A 16,368-nucleotide genomic window follows, 5' to 3' on the forward strand; every position below is an offset into this window, starting at 1 on the left:
TAAGGAATCAATTGAGGCAGTTTTCTGTGTGAGTATTTTTTTTATTAAAATTCATAGTCTGAACAAAAATAGTATAAAATGAGTTAAAAAAAAAAAAAATTTCACCTATTTTTAACTTTGAAATCGATTATTTTAAAAACTATTGGCTATAATACATTGATTTAAAAATTAGAATGAAATATATAATTTTGCCTTTCGGAAATGGTACCATTTATTACTGTAAGTGTTGCCGTTGTTTTTTAAAAAAAAATTTTATTTTGATAATTTTTTTTTAGAAAACTGCCCCTCCCACCTAAACGGGGGGGAGATAGACCCCCCTCTCAAAGAAAAAATTGTTTGTATTGAACTCTTCTACAAAAACCCGTTATCAAATCCTGGCGCCCAAGTTATCCTACTACGTGCCAAAACAACATTTTTGTTCTATACCTAAAAGTTCGAATTTCTGTATCTGAGTTTAAATCGTAATTTTTTTTCATAAAAAATACCTCGTTTGATTTGGAAATAAATATTATTTTAGAATATATTTTTTAAACAGCATGTTGTTGTGAAAATATATACTTTAATTTGATGTCGAAGTTCGGTAAATGACGAAAAAAATGGAATTTTTGAACTTTGACAGCTTATAAATTCTAGGCTGAAAATTCAACAGTATGATAACAATAGTATGTGGAACCAAATCAGGGGATGGCCCAACGTTTATTTGAAAATTTTATTTTTCCCATACAAGTGTGGACCACTCTAATGGCCCCGTTAAATTTTAAGCTTCTATTCTAATAAAGCATTATTACTAGAATTTAATGGATACAATTTATGAAACTGATTTTTGCCAGTTTTTTGCCAATTAATAAAAACTTTATAAAAAATGTAGTAAGTAAAAAATTTAGTAGTAAAATCCGAATCTTAATGAATTTGAGCCTCAAAAAATACACTTATTTCCATTTCATCTTTTAAACTAAGATGCTTTTATATAAAAAAAAAACTAATTTTTTGAAAAAAAAAAAATGAAGTTAGTATGTCTTATTTGTAATGGTACATACAAAGATTTTAACGCAGACAGACTGACTGACGGACTTGCGGAACTCATTTTATTTATTTATTTATTTATATTATTTATTTATATTATTTATTTATATTATTTATTTATCGAATGCATTATTTGACTTAGAGTACTAATAAGGAAATAGACACCCTTTAACCCAAAGAATGACTTTATTTTTTGATCAGATGTTTTATAAAACGAACTATGAATCAGTTACTTTTTGGAACGGATTACGTTATTTTATTCCTATCAAGTCTTCAAATTCTTGATGCTTATCACAAACGTTACTTTACCATCAATATTCATTCGGAGTACCCGAAAAAAAAACGTTTTTTTTTTTCATTTATTATATGTATTCTTATATCATTTAAAATCTAGTAGGTATTCTAGATTTAATTGATCTTACTAAGTTCTTGCAAAAAGCGTGCCCACATTTTCTCTTTATAAATCTTTTCATCATAAAAAAAATAGAGGCTTATTTTATTCGCAATTTCCCTGGCAAATACTATTTGTCACTTTTTCCCATTTCCACTTTTTTCAACAAAATTTCATTTCACCTAAAAATTTTGCTAAGATTTTCAGCTTCTTTGGTATTAAAAAAGTACTTGTACCAATTTTCATTGGTGTGTCATTGTTGTCATAGTTTTTTTTAATACTAATTCTGATTTAAAAAAAAAAACATCCTTTTACTCAAAACAATGTTCACTCAGTTTAAAAAATTAACAAAAATTATGTAAGATGTTATTACACTATTAGAAACGGCGTTATAGTAATGAATCTCAATGGCCCCTTTCAAAGATTAATTCTTTTTAAATATTTTTCTGAGAAATAGATTAAATTGATGTTCATTCTTCTTTTTTCAAATCAATAATCATTTTTTAAATTTTTGTTTTCCATAAGCAGTTTGATTAATCAGCTACTTTTTTTATAAGTTCTTGATTTAGTAGTACCGCTTGTGGTCATAATTCCAATTCCAATAGTCTTTCTTCATTTTAACTGGTGTATCTAACAATGCCTTTCCAGACAAGCTTTAGTTTTTTAAGAACTTAATGAATTCTTTTTTTCTGTTTCATCTTAGATCTTTATACATATATCGAATTTCATTAGTTTATGTTCTATTTTATTTTAGTGAAATAAGAAGCACATTTGCGTAAAATCATCAATAACTTTATTTCTTAGAGTTTTCGTATTGATTTTCATGTAATTAAAATCAGTATCAAAAAATAACTTTGAACATTTGTGCCATTATATTCCACAAAATTGTAACAAAAAGTTTCAAAACCTTAAATATCGAATTCAGAGCATCTAAATATTTAAATTTCAAAAAAAAAATTATTATAGATTTTGTTGATCAATTTAATTAAAATTATATAATTTTTTTTTTAATTTTATTATTAAGGCTCTTCCTTCCGTGATTAAAGCAATTCAATTTACCTAAGTGCTTGGAAAAAAAAATCCCTTCTTCTTTAATTCCCATGTTTAACAAAAAAAAAAAAAAAATAATAATAATAATAATCATCATCAATCCTGTTTGCACAGTCAGTTTCACTTAATAGACATATTGGTATACTATTCGTAAAATTTGTTCATGCATAAAAAAACACAAACATTTTTAAATAGGAAATTGTTAAATTTTAAATATAATGCAATACTTTTCACTTCGTTTCACAGAAACTTATTTAAAAATTACGTATAATAGCATTTTATCATTATTTCATTTCTGATCCTCTTTTTTTTGTTTTTTTTTTTTTGTTTGTTGTTATTTCAATTAAAAAATGTGTCACATTTTTATCATCATCGACAAGGGAAAACAACTAGTGTAGCACTTTTTGCTAAATATGTTGAGGGAGGGTTTGGATTGCACATTAAAATTAAAAAATATAATAAAAAATAACAACAAACTCGACAAATTTAATTATTAATTTATGCATGCATGTTTGCCATTTTGTTTGTTCAATAAAATTTGATTCATTTTAGTTTCCGCATATCCATCCATTAACCAATTTCATTATAAAAAATTAAATACAAAAAAATAAATTAAAAAAAAAAAAACTATGTCAATGCGTTTCATCTGAAATGTGTGTAGTCTCGTGTCCCTTTTATACAATCTATATCTATATATATGGAGCTTTGAACATGTCCTTGCAACATTAAAACGTCTATAGAGATTTTTTTTTTATATAAAAAATAAAAAAAAAAAACACTCAACTTACACTCGACCGGAAAAAGCTATGCTACGTTCAATTTAAAAATGAAAATAAAAAATAAAGTTAACAGTTATAATCGGAAACAATAATTCCATGTACACCATAACTTGGGAAAACGAAGGACTTGGGGACCAGAAGGCAACATTGTGGAAAGTCCTTGAGAGAATGAGTGAGATTTAAAGGGATTGAGTAGGCGGCCGGCAGCGGCATGTATTGCTTTTGCATTGCACCACCGCATCGACTTGACTCCTTATTTTCAAGCCAGGAAGCCATCGAATGCACATCAAAATCGATAATATTCACACTTAAGTGCTATTAAGAGCGATATAGAGATAAAGAGAGAGAGAGACATAGAAATGACAAGAGGGTGCAAGGAGAGAAACCACTCGAGGAAATTCCATTAGGTAACTTTTTAACTGTGGATGCATTGAAAGAAACGAAGAATGGGATACATATTATATTGAAACTGACCAAAGGACCAGACCGAACAAAATCAAACCATTGCCATTGCCATATCCAGCAGCGCAAGCAGATCCAACCCGACCAACAACAACAACAATAACACATCGTTCTTCCTATAGAGTGTGCATTGCAGTTTCACTCACACAATAGGGGGTTTCCTTCATTCAATAGAACCCAGCAAAAGAGTTCCCTTTAAGAGTGGATAATCACTTAAACGCTCCCATTGTGTTTAAGCATAATGGTCTTGAAGTTTCACAATATTCAGCTCTGCTATGGGGTTGCTAGTAAATATGTGAAGATTGAAGAATATACGAGTAGAATGAGGATACACTCTATACTCTCGCTCAAGGCCTTTGCCAATTTCAATGGGTCTCTGGTTATAAATACAACAACGACGAGAGAAAGTGAAGGGACAATGGGTTTTAGGGGGTATATGGATAGATATAGTTGAGTGTCGAACGATAAATCGAACATAATGGACGCATAGTGTGGTTTTTGGAATACAATTGGCCATATGGCTGGCTTTGAATATGGTTTACGTTTCGTTTCTGAATGATTAGTTAAAATTTTGTTAATTTGGTGGAACATTTTCATTGTGTATTGTTGAAGAATAATGGGCAAAGATAGAGGATATGATTTCAAGGTTTTTCCCTTTATTCTCTTGAAGATTCTATTTGCATGATAATTTTTAAAAATACTATTGATTTTCTTGCAGAGTATGCAATTAATATTACTTTGTATAAAGTGACTTTGCGAGTCAATAAAGCGTCAATAAAGGTAATCTACGATAATTTTGTTTAATTCAATTAATTCGGTTTAACTTAACGGGTCACTGTGGCGTATGTGTAATTTGTTTTTAATGCAGAATATTATCATGTTAACAATTTGATAACTACAACTGATCACTAATTACGTGGTTAATATTGTTCTTTTGTTTTATGTTACAAGTACATAGAATTTTAAAATAAAATGCACGACTGGGGTCGCATGTACTTGCTCTTATGGTAAAAGTAGCTCTTATGTTAAAGCTTTTCACTTTCACCGAAAATAAATTAGAAAAAATTTAAATTTTGTTATTTTTAAGAAACTTCATAAGTATTGTAAAAAAATAAAATCTGTTTTTATAATTAATTAAACACCGATTTAAATGAACTTTTACACAAAACCAAGTATGCAACATGATTTCTTGCAAAAAAAAATTTTAGAACAAAAAAAATTCGAAATTCGTCAGAGCCGTTTTTTTAAACATTTTTTTATATATAAAAATTTTCGAACATTTTTCAAAAAAAGAAGTACCTAACCGAAATTTCGATAAAATTCATCAACTTATTCTAAATTTTATATAACGTTTATTTTAACGTTTCTGTATAAAAATTTTGATCGTCTAAGATCTAAGTCGTTTACGAGAAATTCATAAATCAAAAAAAACGTTCTATGACAGGTTTCGTTAATAACGTTACAAAATATTTTTTTTTTAATTTCAAAAGTTGGATCTTATGAGTAAATACTACACAAAAAAAATTGAATCAAAATCTTTAAAGACGTTTTCGAAAAAAAAAAAAATAAATTTTATATTTAAACAAAATATGTTCCTGCTGTATAAAAAAAGAAGCATGTAAATCACGTTGTGTGTTCTCTGCTCTTTGAAATGAACAAAAAAAAAATTATTGCGTTGCAATGCAAAAAGTCAAACGAATGACACCCTCATTCCCAAAATTTGTTCATCATTTCCGGAAGTTTTTTCTATAAATTTATTCTAGCTTGTTTATGGTTTAATAAAAAAAATTGTATGGGTAATACAATCAAAATCTTTTTAGTTCAAATCAAGCGTCAATTTTGAGAGAATCTTAATAATTCTGTTTAGCAATCTTCAATTTCACTGTCAATTCTTAAAATTTGGCTTCAACAAGCTGTCGTAAGATTAACTACATTCATGTGATTGGCATAATAAAATAATGCGGTTTCCTTGCTGTTTGCGTATTCTAAATTTTTGCAAATCATAAATCACCTAAGGGGTAATCCAACCAACCAATAAACTCGAAATTCGAAATTTTGCACGAGGGGACGATATCAAATGCACATAAATTCGAAATGAATATTCAAATAATAACTGTCATTAAAAAATACTTTTTAAAACCCAACTGCATTCATTGCTGGCTAACAAATAGTTTGAACAAAACAATAAATTATTCATTTCTTTTTGTAAAAAACAGAAAATTGACAGTTAAAATCTATTTTCCATCACATTGATAGGAAAAAAAAAAATATGATAAGTATTTACATTCAATGACTTTGTTTTCAATTCCTAAACTATTACTTTTTAAACAGGAACACAAAAAAAAAACACCCTTCTCTTTTTGGTTCAAAAGTAAAATTAAAATTCTTTATCGTCTTTACAGTTTTTTCAAGTCCTTTTCTATGTGATAGTTTTTCTTAGAGATCCTTCTTCTTTTCAACGAAATGATAAACGTTTCTATTTTAATTCAAACAGAGACTAAGGAGAGAATACTTCAATCGCACTACTCGTACAACAACAACATCTACTTACTCCTTCTATATTTTCAATGGAAATCTATTCTCGAATGTCGTAAGAAAAAAAAAAAACATAAAAGAGAATCATGTTTTCAACATTTGTCGTCGTCCACGTCTCCATTCAATTTAAACTGATAGTTAAATCAATTTCTTACATGGCATTTACTCGTTGTCCTCGTTTTCGTTGTCGTTGTGTACACCACCACACTCATTCGTATAGAATAGAATGTCATCTAACAACGAATGCGATGCGTCATGTCGTCCGTCATTGAGTCAAACGACAAATAGCAAAAGGAATCCATCTGTCTGAAGTGTCTATCTATCTATCAGAGCAGAGCAAAAGAGTGAATGGAAGACACGACAACGACGAATTGTTGTAATTAGAAAAAATTCCCACTTACACTTCCTGTTTCCCTATACTATTTTCAATTCTACTCTAGAAACTATTACAACCACCATCACCACCCAACTTTATATTCTTTTTACCTCAATCTTTTGCAGAACTTTATCCAGTCCTGTGATTATAATGTCTTGTTGGCCAATATCAGAAACGTACATTTGTCCTGGAGTAACTCGAATGCCAGGAACAAACTTTAACGTTATCGCATCTGTCAGGCCGTTTGGCAATCGAGCCTGAAAGAAAGAATATATGGTTGCAGTTGTATAATAACAATAGACTAACATATATCTCCATCTACTCACCTCAAGCTCAAAGTTAACTTCATTCGTTTTAACAATGTTGAGAACATCATTAAAAGTTGTCGTCAAGTCAACTTGGCATGCATATGTTCCCAATTCGGCATCAAAATAGGGCATTACCTTGTAATGGTCCAACAACAAGGCGCCCAATTGTTGTTGTTGCTTCGATGTTAGATGACACGTGAAGAACTTTATGGGAACTTTATCAATTAAGTTTGAACATTTAGATATATTTTTGGCAATCTATAGAAATGAAGGAAGAAGAAGAGTTATGTTAGTTTCTGTTGTTTACAATGTCATCTCTCTTTTCTCGTCGTTGAGTTTTTGTACCAAAAAAAAAAAGGAATCCAGAAAAAAAGAAGAGAGGGAGAGAGATTGAAATCAATTTCTAGTTGAAACTTACCAAATTGGCGAACTTATCCACTTGAAGATGATTGCGTACGATTAGATGTCCTCGATACGAAGTGCCACTAAATATGTCGAAAGACTTGAAGAACTCAATCTGTGGGTAAAGTTGTTAAGAAAGTGATTTATCTATTTTCTTTTTTTTTTTGGTTTTTTTTTATTTTGTTAACAAATGCACACATTCTCTTACCTTATCGGCATCACGAACTTCAACATCGAACTTCAGGAAGCTACCAGTTTTATCGCCATTTGTGACAACGACCTTTTCGCCCATTTTGAATCGATTTCCCAAGACTTTTCCGACTCCTGTAAAAAATAAATAAAAAAATTGTTTGAGTTAGAAGAGGGGGGAATTAAGTTTAAATACAAAAAAGTAGGTTTTGGTATTTCGAAATAGAGGTTTAGGTTAAAGAGAGAGGAATTGTACTCTTGTGCAGATTGCATGAACAACGAGCCATGTACTTTATTATCTATAAAGTCGGGGTGTGGGGGTTAGAAAAAAAAAAACAAGATTTATGCAAAATAAATAGAATGGCAAATCAGGGACACATAATTCATTGCATTAAATCCGCATCCATAAATATTGGAATCGTTGTTGTGAAGCGTGTGCTTGTTTGTGAGTCTGTTGGTTTCGTTCGTCGTTTGTGAATGTTTATGTTTATGTGTAACAACGCCATCATAAAAATCGATTAGTATTATTATCCTTTGAGTCATTTCCTTTTGCTGCTGTTGCTGATTCAACAAGAGCAGCAGCAGTGTGCCTTTAACGGTGCGGTTCGGTTTGGTTATGGGTTTCAATGATGATGGGGTTTTGGTTCTTTGTATTGCAAAAGTTTTTTTTTTTTTTATATTTTGTTTTGGTATATATTGGATTTAGTGACATTCATCAACAAATGAAATATTGATGACATAATTTGGTCAATAAAAACGGATTTGACTTTGAGAAATTGAGAGAGAGAAAGAGAAAAAAAGGATAGATTTTTATTGAAAATTGAGGAAGGCAAAACAAAATAGAAATAAAAACAGTATCGGAACTAGGTTTTAGATTGAGAGGAATATTTTTGAGTTATTAGGTGGCTTTTAGTGATAAAAGTGGGATCCCGGCAATAACTTTTATGTGTTTTTTCATTGAATTTCTATAGAAAATTTAAGGTGGTAAGAGTAATCTGAGAATTAATTAACTAATTGATTTACGAAGATTTTTTTTTTGAGATACTGATTCAAGGGCAAATTGGTAATTATTTTTAAAACCACAGCAGATGGTGATTCTAAAGATAAAATTAAGTAAAACAAAATTGTAAATACACACTTCTTGCATCAACGAAAGTAAGCGAAAAACGACATAACTAATAAATACTTTCATCGAAGACATGGAACAGTTTCTTCGAGTGCAAATCAAAGTTGGTTTGAAGTCTTAAAATAATGAGGAGGAGCTCTGCATCAAGGAAATTATGCAAGAAGGCCGTGGGAAAATTGGTGACTATAAATAAGGCCAAATGAATAAAGTCAAATTCGAAAGATTTGATATAACTCAATTTTAAAGTTCAAGTGACCTCAACTCCAAATTTATAAAGCGTTTCGCCCAGGTACGACAGTGGGCTTATCAGTTAGATCTGTCGTACCCTTACTAAGACGCCTTATAAATTTGGAGTTGAGGTCACTTGAATTTAAAATTGAATTATATTCAATCGCTATCCACTTAAAATAAAAATAATTTAAATAATTTTTTATTATGTTTTGTTATTTTTTCTTCGTTATTCTTCAAAAACTGAACCCTTTTCGGTTGGTTGGAAGTGGTACAAAATTATGATGTCGAAAATTAATATATATTTGTTTTAAAAGAGATAACCAAAAATCACGTTTTGGAAATTAAAAAAAAAACTAAAAATATAGGAATCTGGAAAAAAAATAAAGGAAAATCGGTAGTTATCAGAAAAAGATAATTTTAAAATCGAAAAAGAAATTTTCGTTTGTAAAAAAAAGTGAATAATCAAGAGAAATTTTAATGAGAAAAATAAAGAAATGCATTTTATAAAAGAATTAATATTTAATTGAAAATTTTCTTTGCACAACATAGTCAGGGAAAGATATCGTCGGTCTAAAGTAAAAACCCACTAACTACATACGATTTCAATAGAAATTTTTAGAGTTTTTCCTTTTAACCGACACACGATAAGATGGGTAAAAAATTAAATCGATGAATTTTTATGATTGGTGTCCACGTAAAATTTTAAAAGTCTAGCAGAATCCTCTTTTTTTAAACCGCAATTAAATTGCACGATGACGATAGACCAAGTTTAAAAGTATATGTTTATGTAATCTGACCCAGGCAAGTGTTGTAAAAAAATATTTCTGTTTAAATGCAATACAAGTTTGAAAAAAAATATTTTTTTCGCTAATAAAAAAAGTCCATTTAAAATAAAACGTTATTGGAAATAAAAATATTTTGCATTAAAAATATGTTATTACAAATTAAAAATTTTCTGTATTGAAAAAATTGCAAAAAGTTTGTTTTTTCCCTATTTTAGTTCGAATTTCTTACAATTTCGATCATTTGGCAATCACATTAGTTATATCAATGATAATATCAAAGCTGTAAAAATAAAGGGACGCTCTTAAAATTTGGAACTTTATCATTAATTTTGTAAGAAATGTAATAAAAAGTTTTAAAAAACGCTTTGAAATTACCAAAACAACTTTTTTTAAATGGTCTTAACCTTTAAATTAAGTATGAAATTTAATTTCTTGTATAATAAAATATTTTCAGGATTTTTTTTGAAAATTGTATGATGTTTTAGTATTTTTTTTTTAAATAAAAATGTTTCAAATTTAAAAAAAAAATGTTATGCAATTCTTAAAAAATTCTTCGAGACACAAAACCAAAATTTCCAAAAAATTTATTAACCCCTTTTTCAAAAAAAAGTAAAAATTTGAAATATTTTTTTTTTAATTCAAAATTCAGGGTTTTTAAAATTTGTAGACAGTTTAATATTACGGCACTCAGACGCTTTTGTATAAAAATATTCCTTTAAATCGCGTGACACTTAGGAGAAGGTAAGACATCAAGAAAACGGTGGTTTATTTAAAAATGTGGTCCCAAACTTTTGACTGGAGTGTACAACGAGCTTAACCTGCCTAGGTTTATGTATTTATAGGCGCTGAATCTGAATCCAAGGTCCGTTTGACCAATAAATATCCAGGTTTGGAGTGAAGTGCAAAATTTGCAATTTTTAATGGTATTTTGCACTTTACTCAAAACGAGGACTTGTTGGGACAAAACAGACCTCTGATTCGCATCTGATTTACTTTTGAAATGAAATCCATTTTATTTTACAACAATTCAAAAATGTTTATCGCCAGAGAAAAATTTACAAAAGGAGCATCGAAAAAAAAATCCCAAATGTCCTTTTTTGCTCCAGGCATTCTTTCTTTTAATTAGAAAATTGCAAATTTAGAAATAAATCCATCAAAGGTTACAAAATCAAAAAATTGAAAATGGCCTTTTGAAGTGCAATCATTTTGCAGCGCATTCCCTAACGCACTCCAAACAGTTAGAAGTTTCGAACCGAATCTCACACAACAAAAATAATTTCAAGTTCAAATACCATTAAAGCATAGATACATCCGTATTCTGAAGAAAAACTTCCGGGAATATGGTTTTGGAAAAAGTGCTTCCATTTGAAAAGTTTCCTAGAAATTTCGTCCACTTTTCATTATTCTAAATGAAAAATAAACAAGACTCAACCAATTAGAGAACAAACTGCGAGAATTTTTCAATTCAGATCTTCTACCACTACAACTTTTTCCGAGGAATTTTCATTTGAAATATAGTGAAAATATAAAGTTTTTTTCTTTGTTTAATGTTCCAACCCATTTTTACACGAACAAAATCATTCTCTTTAGAAATCAAATTCAAATTCCAAGTATTTCAGTCAAAGATAAAACAAAAAAAAAAAAAAAACATCCTCGTGGCGTTTTAAAATACTATATGATCCATCACTCAAATTAAATATTTGTGGCACTTAACGCTCTGCAGACACTTCAATTCGAAATAAATTTTCAAAGAGTAGGTACTTATGCATATTTCCAATGTTATGTGAAACATAAAAAAAAACTCTTTTTCTCTCGAACAAAGCAAATAACAAACAAACAAAAAAAGATGTGCGTGTTATTGGCTTATAAAATATTTAACAAAATAAAAAAAAAAGACAAAAACCTTAAGTTCCGTCAAAGCATAACTTGACACTTTGTCATTCATGACTAAATGCAGAATTTTATCGAATTTCATTTCACACCAATAGACAAGAAGTAAATTCCAAATCAATTGACACACAGCAAAACAACCCATCCATTCACCCACCCTTCCAGCCATCAACCATATAACCCACCTCCTACTACTTCTACTTCTACCCGTTCACATCAATGGGCACTTAAATTCAACTTCAAGCAATTACATAAAATACGTCGCAACAGAAGATTTTTTTTTTTTTTTTGGTCCACGACATGCGGCAATGGTCTTCGTTTGGCTTTGGGAAATACAGGGTGTCTTCAAAAGTATCGTTTTTACGAAATCATTTTTTAAGACCTTGTTATTCGAGCTTAAAGCACCTCATATGCAAAATTTCGAAACTTTAGATGTTAGTGAATTATTTATTCCTTTTATTATTATTTGTAAAGAACTAAAATTCTAGGTACCACTTAAATTTAACAAATCAAAAAAAAAAAACAAAGTTACGCATACACCACAGTGACCGTTAAAAATATTTCGACTAAACTATATTGCTATGTCAATCACTCTTTTCGAAGAGTGGCCTGTAACAAGACTTGTTACTTGTTGGCTATTTGACCATACATTTGCTATTTCAACTATAATATTGAGACTAATGTAAGGCCAAATAGTCAAAATTATAAAAAAAAATCGAGGAATATTAAAAAATAAAATATTTAATGAACATATTTTATTTTTTTTTTTCAGTGCAGAAATTTTTTTAAGACAAAATGTATGATCACAGTGAGCAGGCCTATGCATTCAGCACAAAATATTTAAAAATTATTTTTTTAAGATTTTCAAAATTATCCAAGGGGTACTCCTTCTCGAAAAAAAAAATAAATTTTCAAAAATTTTCTCCAAATCGATCGAATGAGATATCTAAAGAAAGGACTCTTTAGTTTCTATTCGTAACTGAAAACCAAAAGTTTGTAGGAGTTAGGGTTGCTGAATTATTTGCAAACGAAAAATTTTTTTTTTATTCGAAAGCTGATTTTTTCGGATCAAAGTCCAGAAACAAGTTTTGGATTACAGATATTAGATCACAGGGAACAGGCCTATGCAATCAGCGCAAAAAGTTACAAATTTATTTTTTTAAGGTTTTCGAAAATTATCCAAGGGGTACCCCTTTCTAAAAAAAATTAGTTTTCAGAAATTTTCTCTAAATCGATCAAATGTGATATCAAAAGAAAGGACTCTTTAGTTTCTATTCGTAACTGAAAACCAAAAGTTTGTAGGAGTTAGGGTTGCTGAATTATTTGCAAACGAAAAATTTTTTTTTTATTCGAAAGCTGATTTTTTCGGATCAAAGTCCAGAAACAAGTTTTGGATTACAGATATTAGATCACAGGGAACAGGCCTATGCAATCAGCACAAAAAATTACAAATTTATTTTTTTAAGATTTTCGAAAATTATCCAAGGGGTACCCCTTTCTAAAAAAAATTAGTTTTCAGAAATTTTCTCCAAATCGATCAAATGAGATATCAAAAGAAAGGACTCTTTAGTTTCTATTCGTAACTGAAAACCAAAAGTTTGTAGGAGTTCGGGTTGCTGAATTATTTGCAAACGAAAAATTTTTTTTTATTCGAAAGCTGATATTTTTGGATCAAAGTCCCGAAACAAGTTTTTGATTACAGATATTAGATCACAGTAAACCGGCCTATGCATTCAGCGCAAAAAATTAAAAAAAATATTTTTTTTAAGATTTTCGAAAATTATAATTACCCTTGTCTGAAAAAAATGAGTTTTCAAAAATGTTCTCCAAATCGATCGAATGAGATATCAAAAGAAAGGACTCTTTAGACTCTATTCATAACTGAAATTCAAAAGTTTGTAGGATTTCGGGTACCCCTTTTCTAAAAAAATGAGTTTTCAGAAATTTTCTCCTAATCGATCGAATGAGATATCAAAAGAAAGGACTTTTTAGTTTCTATTCGTAACTGAAAATCAAAAATTTGTAGGAGTTAGGGTTGTTGAATTATTTGCAATCGAAATATTTTTTTTTTTTTCTTTTTTCAAGCGAAACAAGTTTTGGTGAGTAGATATGAGATCACAGTGAACGCTAAAAAAATAAAAAAAAAATTAATTATCCCGAATTTTGCTAAATTGTAGACTTATTTTTTTAACGAAATCAAAACTCGTCCTTGTTACCCTTTTCAAAAAAAAACCATTTTGATATTAAATTTTTTTCTGAAACTGATATTCAACTTATGTCGTTTTCGATTGGCAGTCCGGAAGCGTCCGGAAGCGTCCGGAAGCATCCGGAAGCATTCAGAAGACTTCTGAAAGTGTTTTATTCACAAAAAAATGACAGCTAAAATGCTTCTCACAAGAAAAATTCTCTTCTCGATTTCAAATCAGAATCGACTCAAAATCACTAATACATAGAAATTTAATGTCAAACAAAATTTTCTAGTTCAAAATTAAATAATTTTTATTTGATTATTCACTAACACCGATAAAAAATTTCAGAATTGAGTGGAAATGATTCAAACTGTTTTATTGGATTTCAAAATGAGTTAATCTTTGAGTGAATCCAATCGAAAACGAAATTAATTAATAATATTTGACTTCTTATAAAATTTTACTGAAAATGACATTTGCATAATTTCCTTCTTAAAAAATACTTTTTCATTCTCACATGACTGAATTATTCTATTTTGAAAATATTTGTGTCTATTTGTCGAACCCACCCTGTATTTAGTTTTGCAAGACAATTTGATTTCCGCTAAATCGACAACAGTTTTGAAAAATATTTCCGTCACAAGCAAAGGAAGTATAGAGAGGAAAATAAATTAGAGAAATATGTTGTACAAAATAGAAAGCCAGTAGTAGCATGCAACAAAAACTTACCAGTATTCCTGTCAATCGAAACGATTCGTTCATCAGAACTGGACCAATGCGAGGACACAGTTAGAGGTGAATCGAAGCAGATAATGTCACCAACAGAGAAGATTGTCTATTTCAGATGAAATAGCAACCATACCATGACGATGATGACAACAACAGTAACATTAGCAACAGCAACAGTAACAGCAAAAGCACCAAACCGATAAATAATAATAAAAAAAAAAGAAATAAATTACAAAATGAAAAAAAAAAAAAAATATGTTCATGTTTGTAGTTCAGCGTTTCTATCTCATTGAACAGCAAAGAAAAAAAATTATTAAAAAAAACTAAATAAACAGGAGCAAATGAGAACCACAAGCTAATAAAAGCCAGGTGCAAAAAATACACTTTGATTTGACACTATCAGGAATTCCAGAACTTTTCCAAGGTTCCTTACCTTCGACAACACAAACAAAAAACTATATAAAGGATATTTGATTCTAAGATTTTTTTTTTCATTTTATTTCTGTTGCTGTTTTCAAAGAGATACAAGAACACCTCCCTTTCCTATATAACCTACTTTTCTTATCCTTTTTTTTTTGGAATATAGAAAAGTTTGGTATAACGCTTACCTTAGTTGGGAAGATATTTCCCGATTCTAAAACCGACAGTTTGATGTAATCCTCAGCATGCTTAACTCCGGTTGTGTCCTTCAGACTAATGGCAATCATGTTGCTTGTTTCTCTTGGAAGATTTATCTACAAAAGTAAAATAAACAAAAAAAAATTTAAAAAAAATTCAAAAAAAAATAAATAAACTTACAAACAATTTTTTTTTTATTTTTTTATTTTTTTGAAGTCAACTAAAAATAAGAAGTGCAATATACCTTGGGAAGAGAGAGTTCATAGCGGACATATATCCGCTTAGGGAAAGACTTTTCACAGTAACTTAGATTTCTTTTGGTGAACAAAAAAAAATAAAATAAAAACTAACAAAACTGCAGTGAAAACACGTAAGGGGGTGGAGGATTAGTTCACACTAAGGGCGGACATTGGTGTTTCTGGTACACACTAAGCAGATTACATGTATACAGCAGCGGTAGTGACCGAGAGAAATAAGGTGCAACTAGCTGCAAAGTAATTGGAAAAAGGACCTTATTCTTTTTTTATTATTTTGTATACAGCTCTTCTTTTTTCTTTTTCTTTTGCTTTCCCGTGTAATACCGCGATGGTGTTAGTATAGAATATTCTCTGGGGAACAAGATAAAATACCATGGAATATTAATCTAGGACGAATTATGTTCGTCGAGGACGTGTTGAAATTGACATCATCCGTTATCTAGTTGGGTACACCTTAGAGTGGTAATTTAAGATGTACTTTACCTCTTTCACAACGATATCATGTGCCGAGGTGATGATGATGGCGACGGACCAACGACACGACGCGGTATAATGCGATAGATTACGAGGTCAAAGTGTAGAGTGTTGTGAAATATTTAAAGAGAAAACAATTAGATTTTAGGTGGTTTTTACGCAGTGTTTTTTATCAACACAGGTCAGTCAAAGGATAATGCTGCTGTGAATCATTTTTCAATTTGACGGGAGGATACGGCTTTTAAAAGAGGGTTTGTTTTTTTTTTAATCCAATATTAAGTAAAGAATAGCTTTGGCAAAAAAAGAAAAAAACAATAATAATATTGGTAAAAGTTTTAAATATGTTAAAAAGTACCCGAACTTTTCAATTTGGCAAGCAAAATGTATGGCGGCAAATCGAAACCAATTAAAATTTTAAATCATTCAACTGAATTTCAAGGTTTCTTAGATATTGCTTTTTAAATATTGTCATTTTCATCGAAATTTTTTCTTTCAGAAAATCGGCTTCCAGAGTTAACATAATTATATACCTTCTAATCTTTTGAAAACTGTTC

At 29.6% G+C, this 16,368-nt stretch overlaps 1 protein-coding gene across 2 annotated transcripts in view; it reads right to left on the bottom strand.

The window, feature by feature from the left end:
- The window catches only part of LOC129920063 (nuclear pore membrane glycoprotein 210), a 61,398-nt gene that overhangs the window by 29,111 nt on the left and 15,919 nt on the right, over positions 1-16,368 (bottom strand). For both annotated transcript variants that reach the window (XM_056001235.1, XM_056001225.1), the window contains exons 14-19: positions 15,074-15,199; positions 14,466-14,571; positions 7,535-7,650; positions 7,343-7,441; positions 6,943-7,182; positions 6,727-6,873 (exon numbers count right to left, since the gene is read on the bottom strand). In XM_056001235.1, coding sequence (XP_055857210.1) covers positions 6,727-6,873; positions 6,943-7,182; positions 7,343-7,441; positions 7,535-7,650; positions 14,466-14,571; positions 15,074-15,199 — 834 coding nt within the window. The remainder of the gene's footprint in view (positions 1-6,726; positions 6,874-6,942; positions 7,183-7,342; positions 7,442-7,534; positions 7,651-14,465; positions 14,572-15,073; positions 15,200-16,368) is intronic.

The sequence above is a fragment of the Episyrphus balteatus genome, chromosome 1 (genome assembly GCF_945859705.1).
Source record: "Episyrphus balteatus chromosome 1, idEpiBalt1.1, whole genome shotgun sequence".
NCBI lineage: Eukaryota > Metazoa > Arthropoda > Insecta > Diptera > Syrphidae > Episyrphus > Episyrphus balteatus.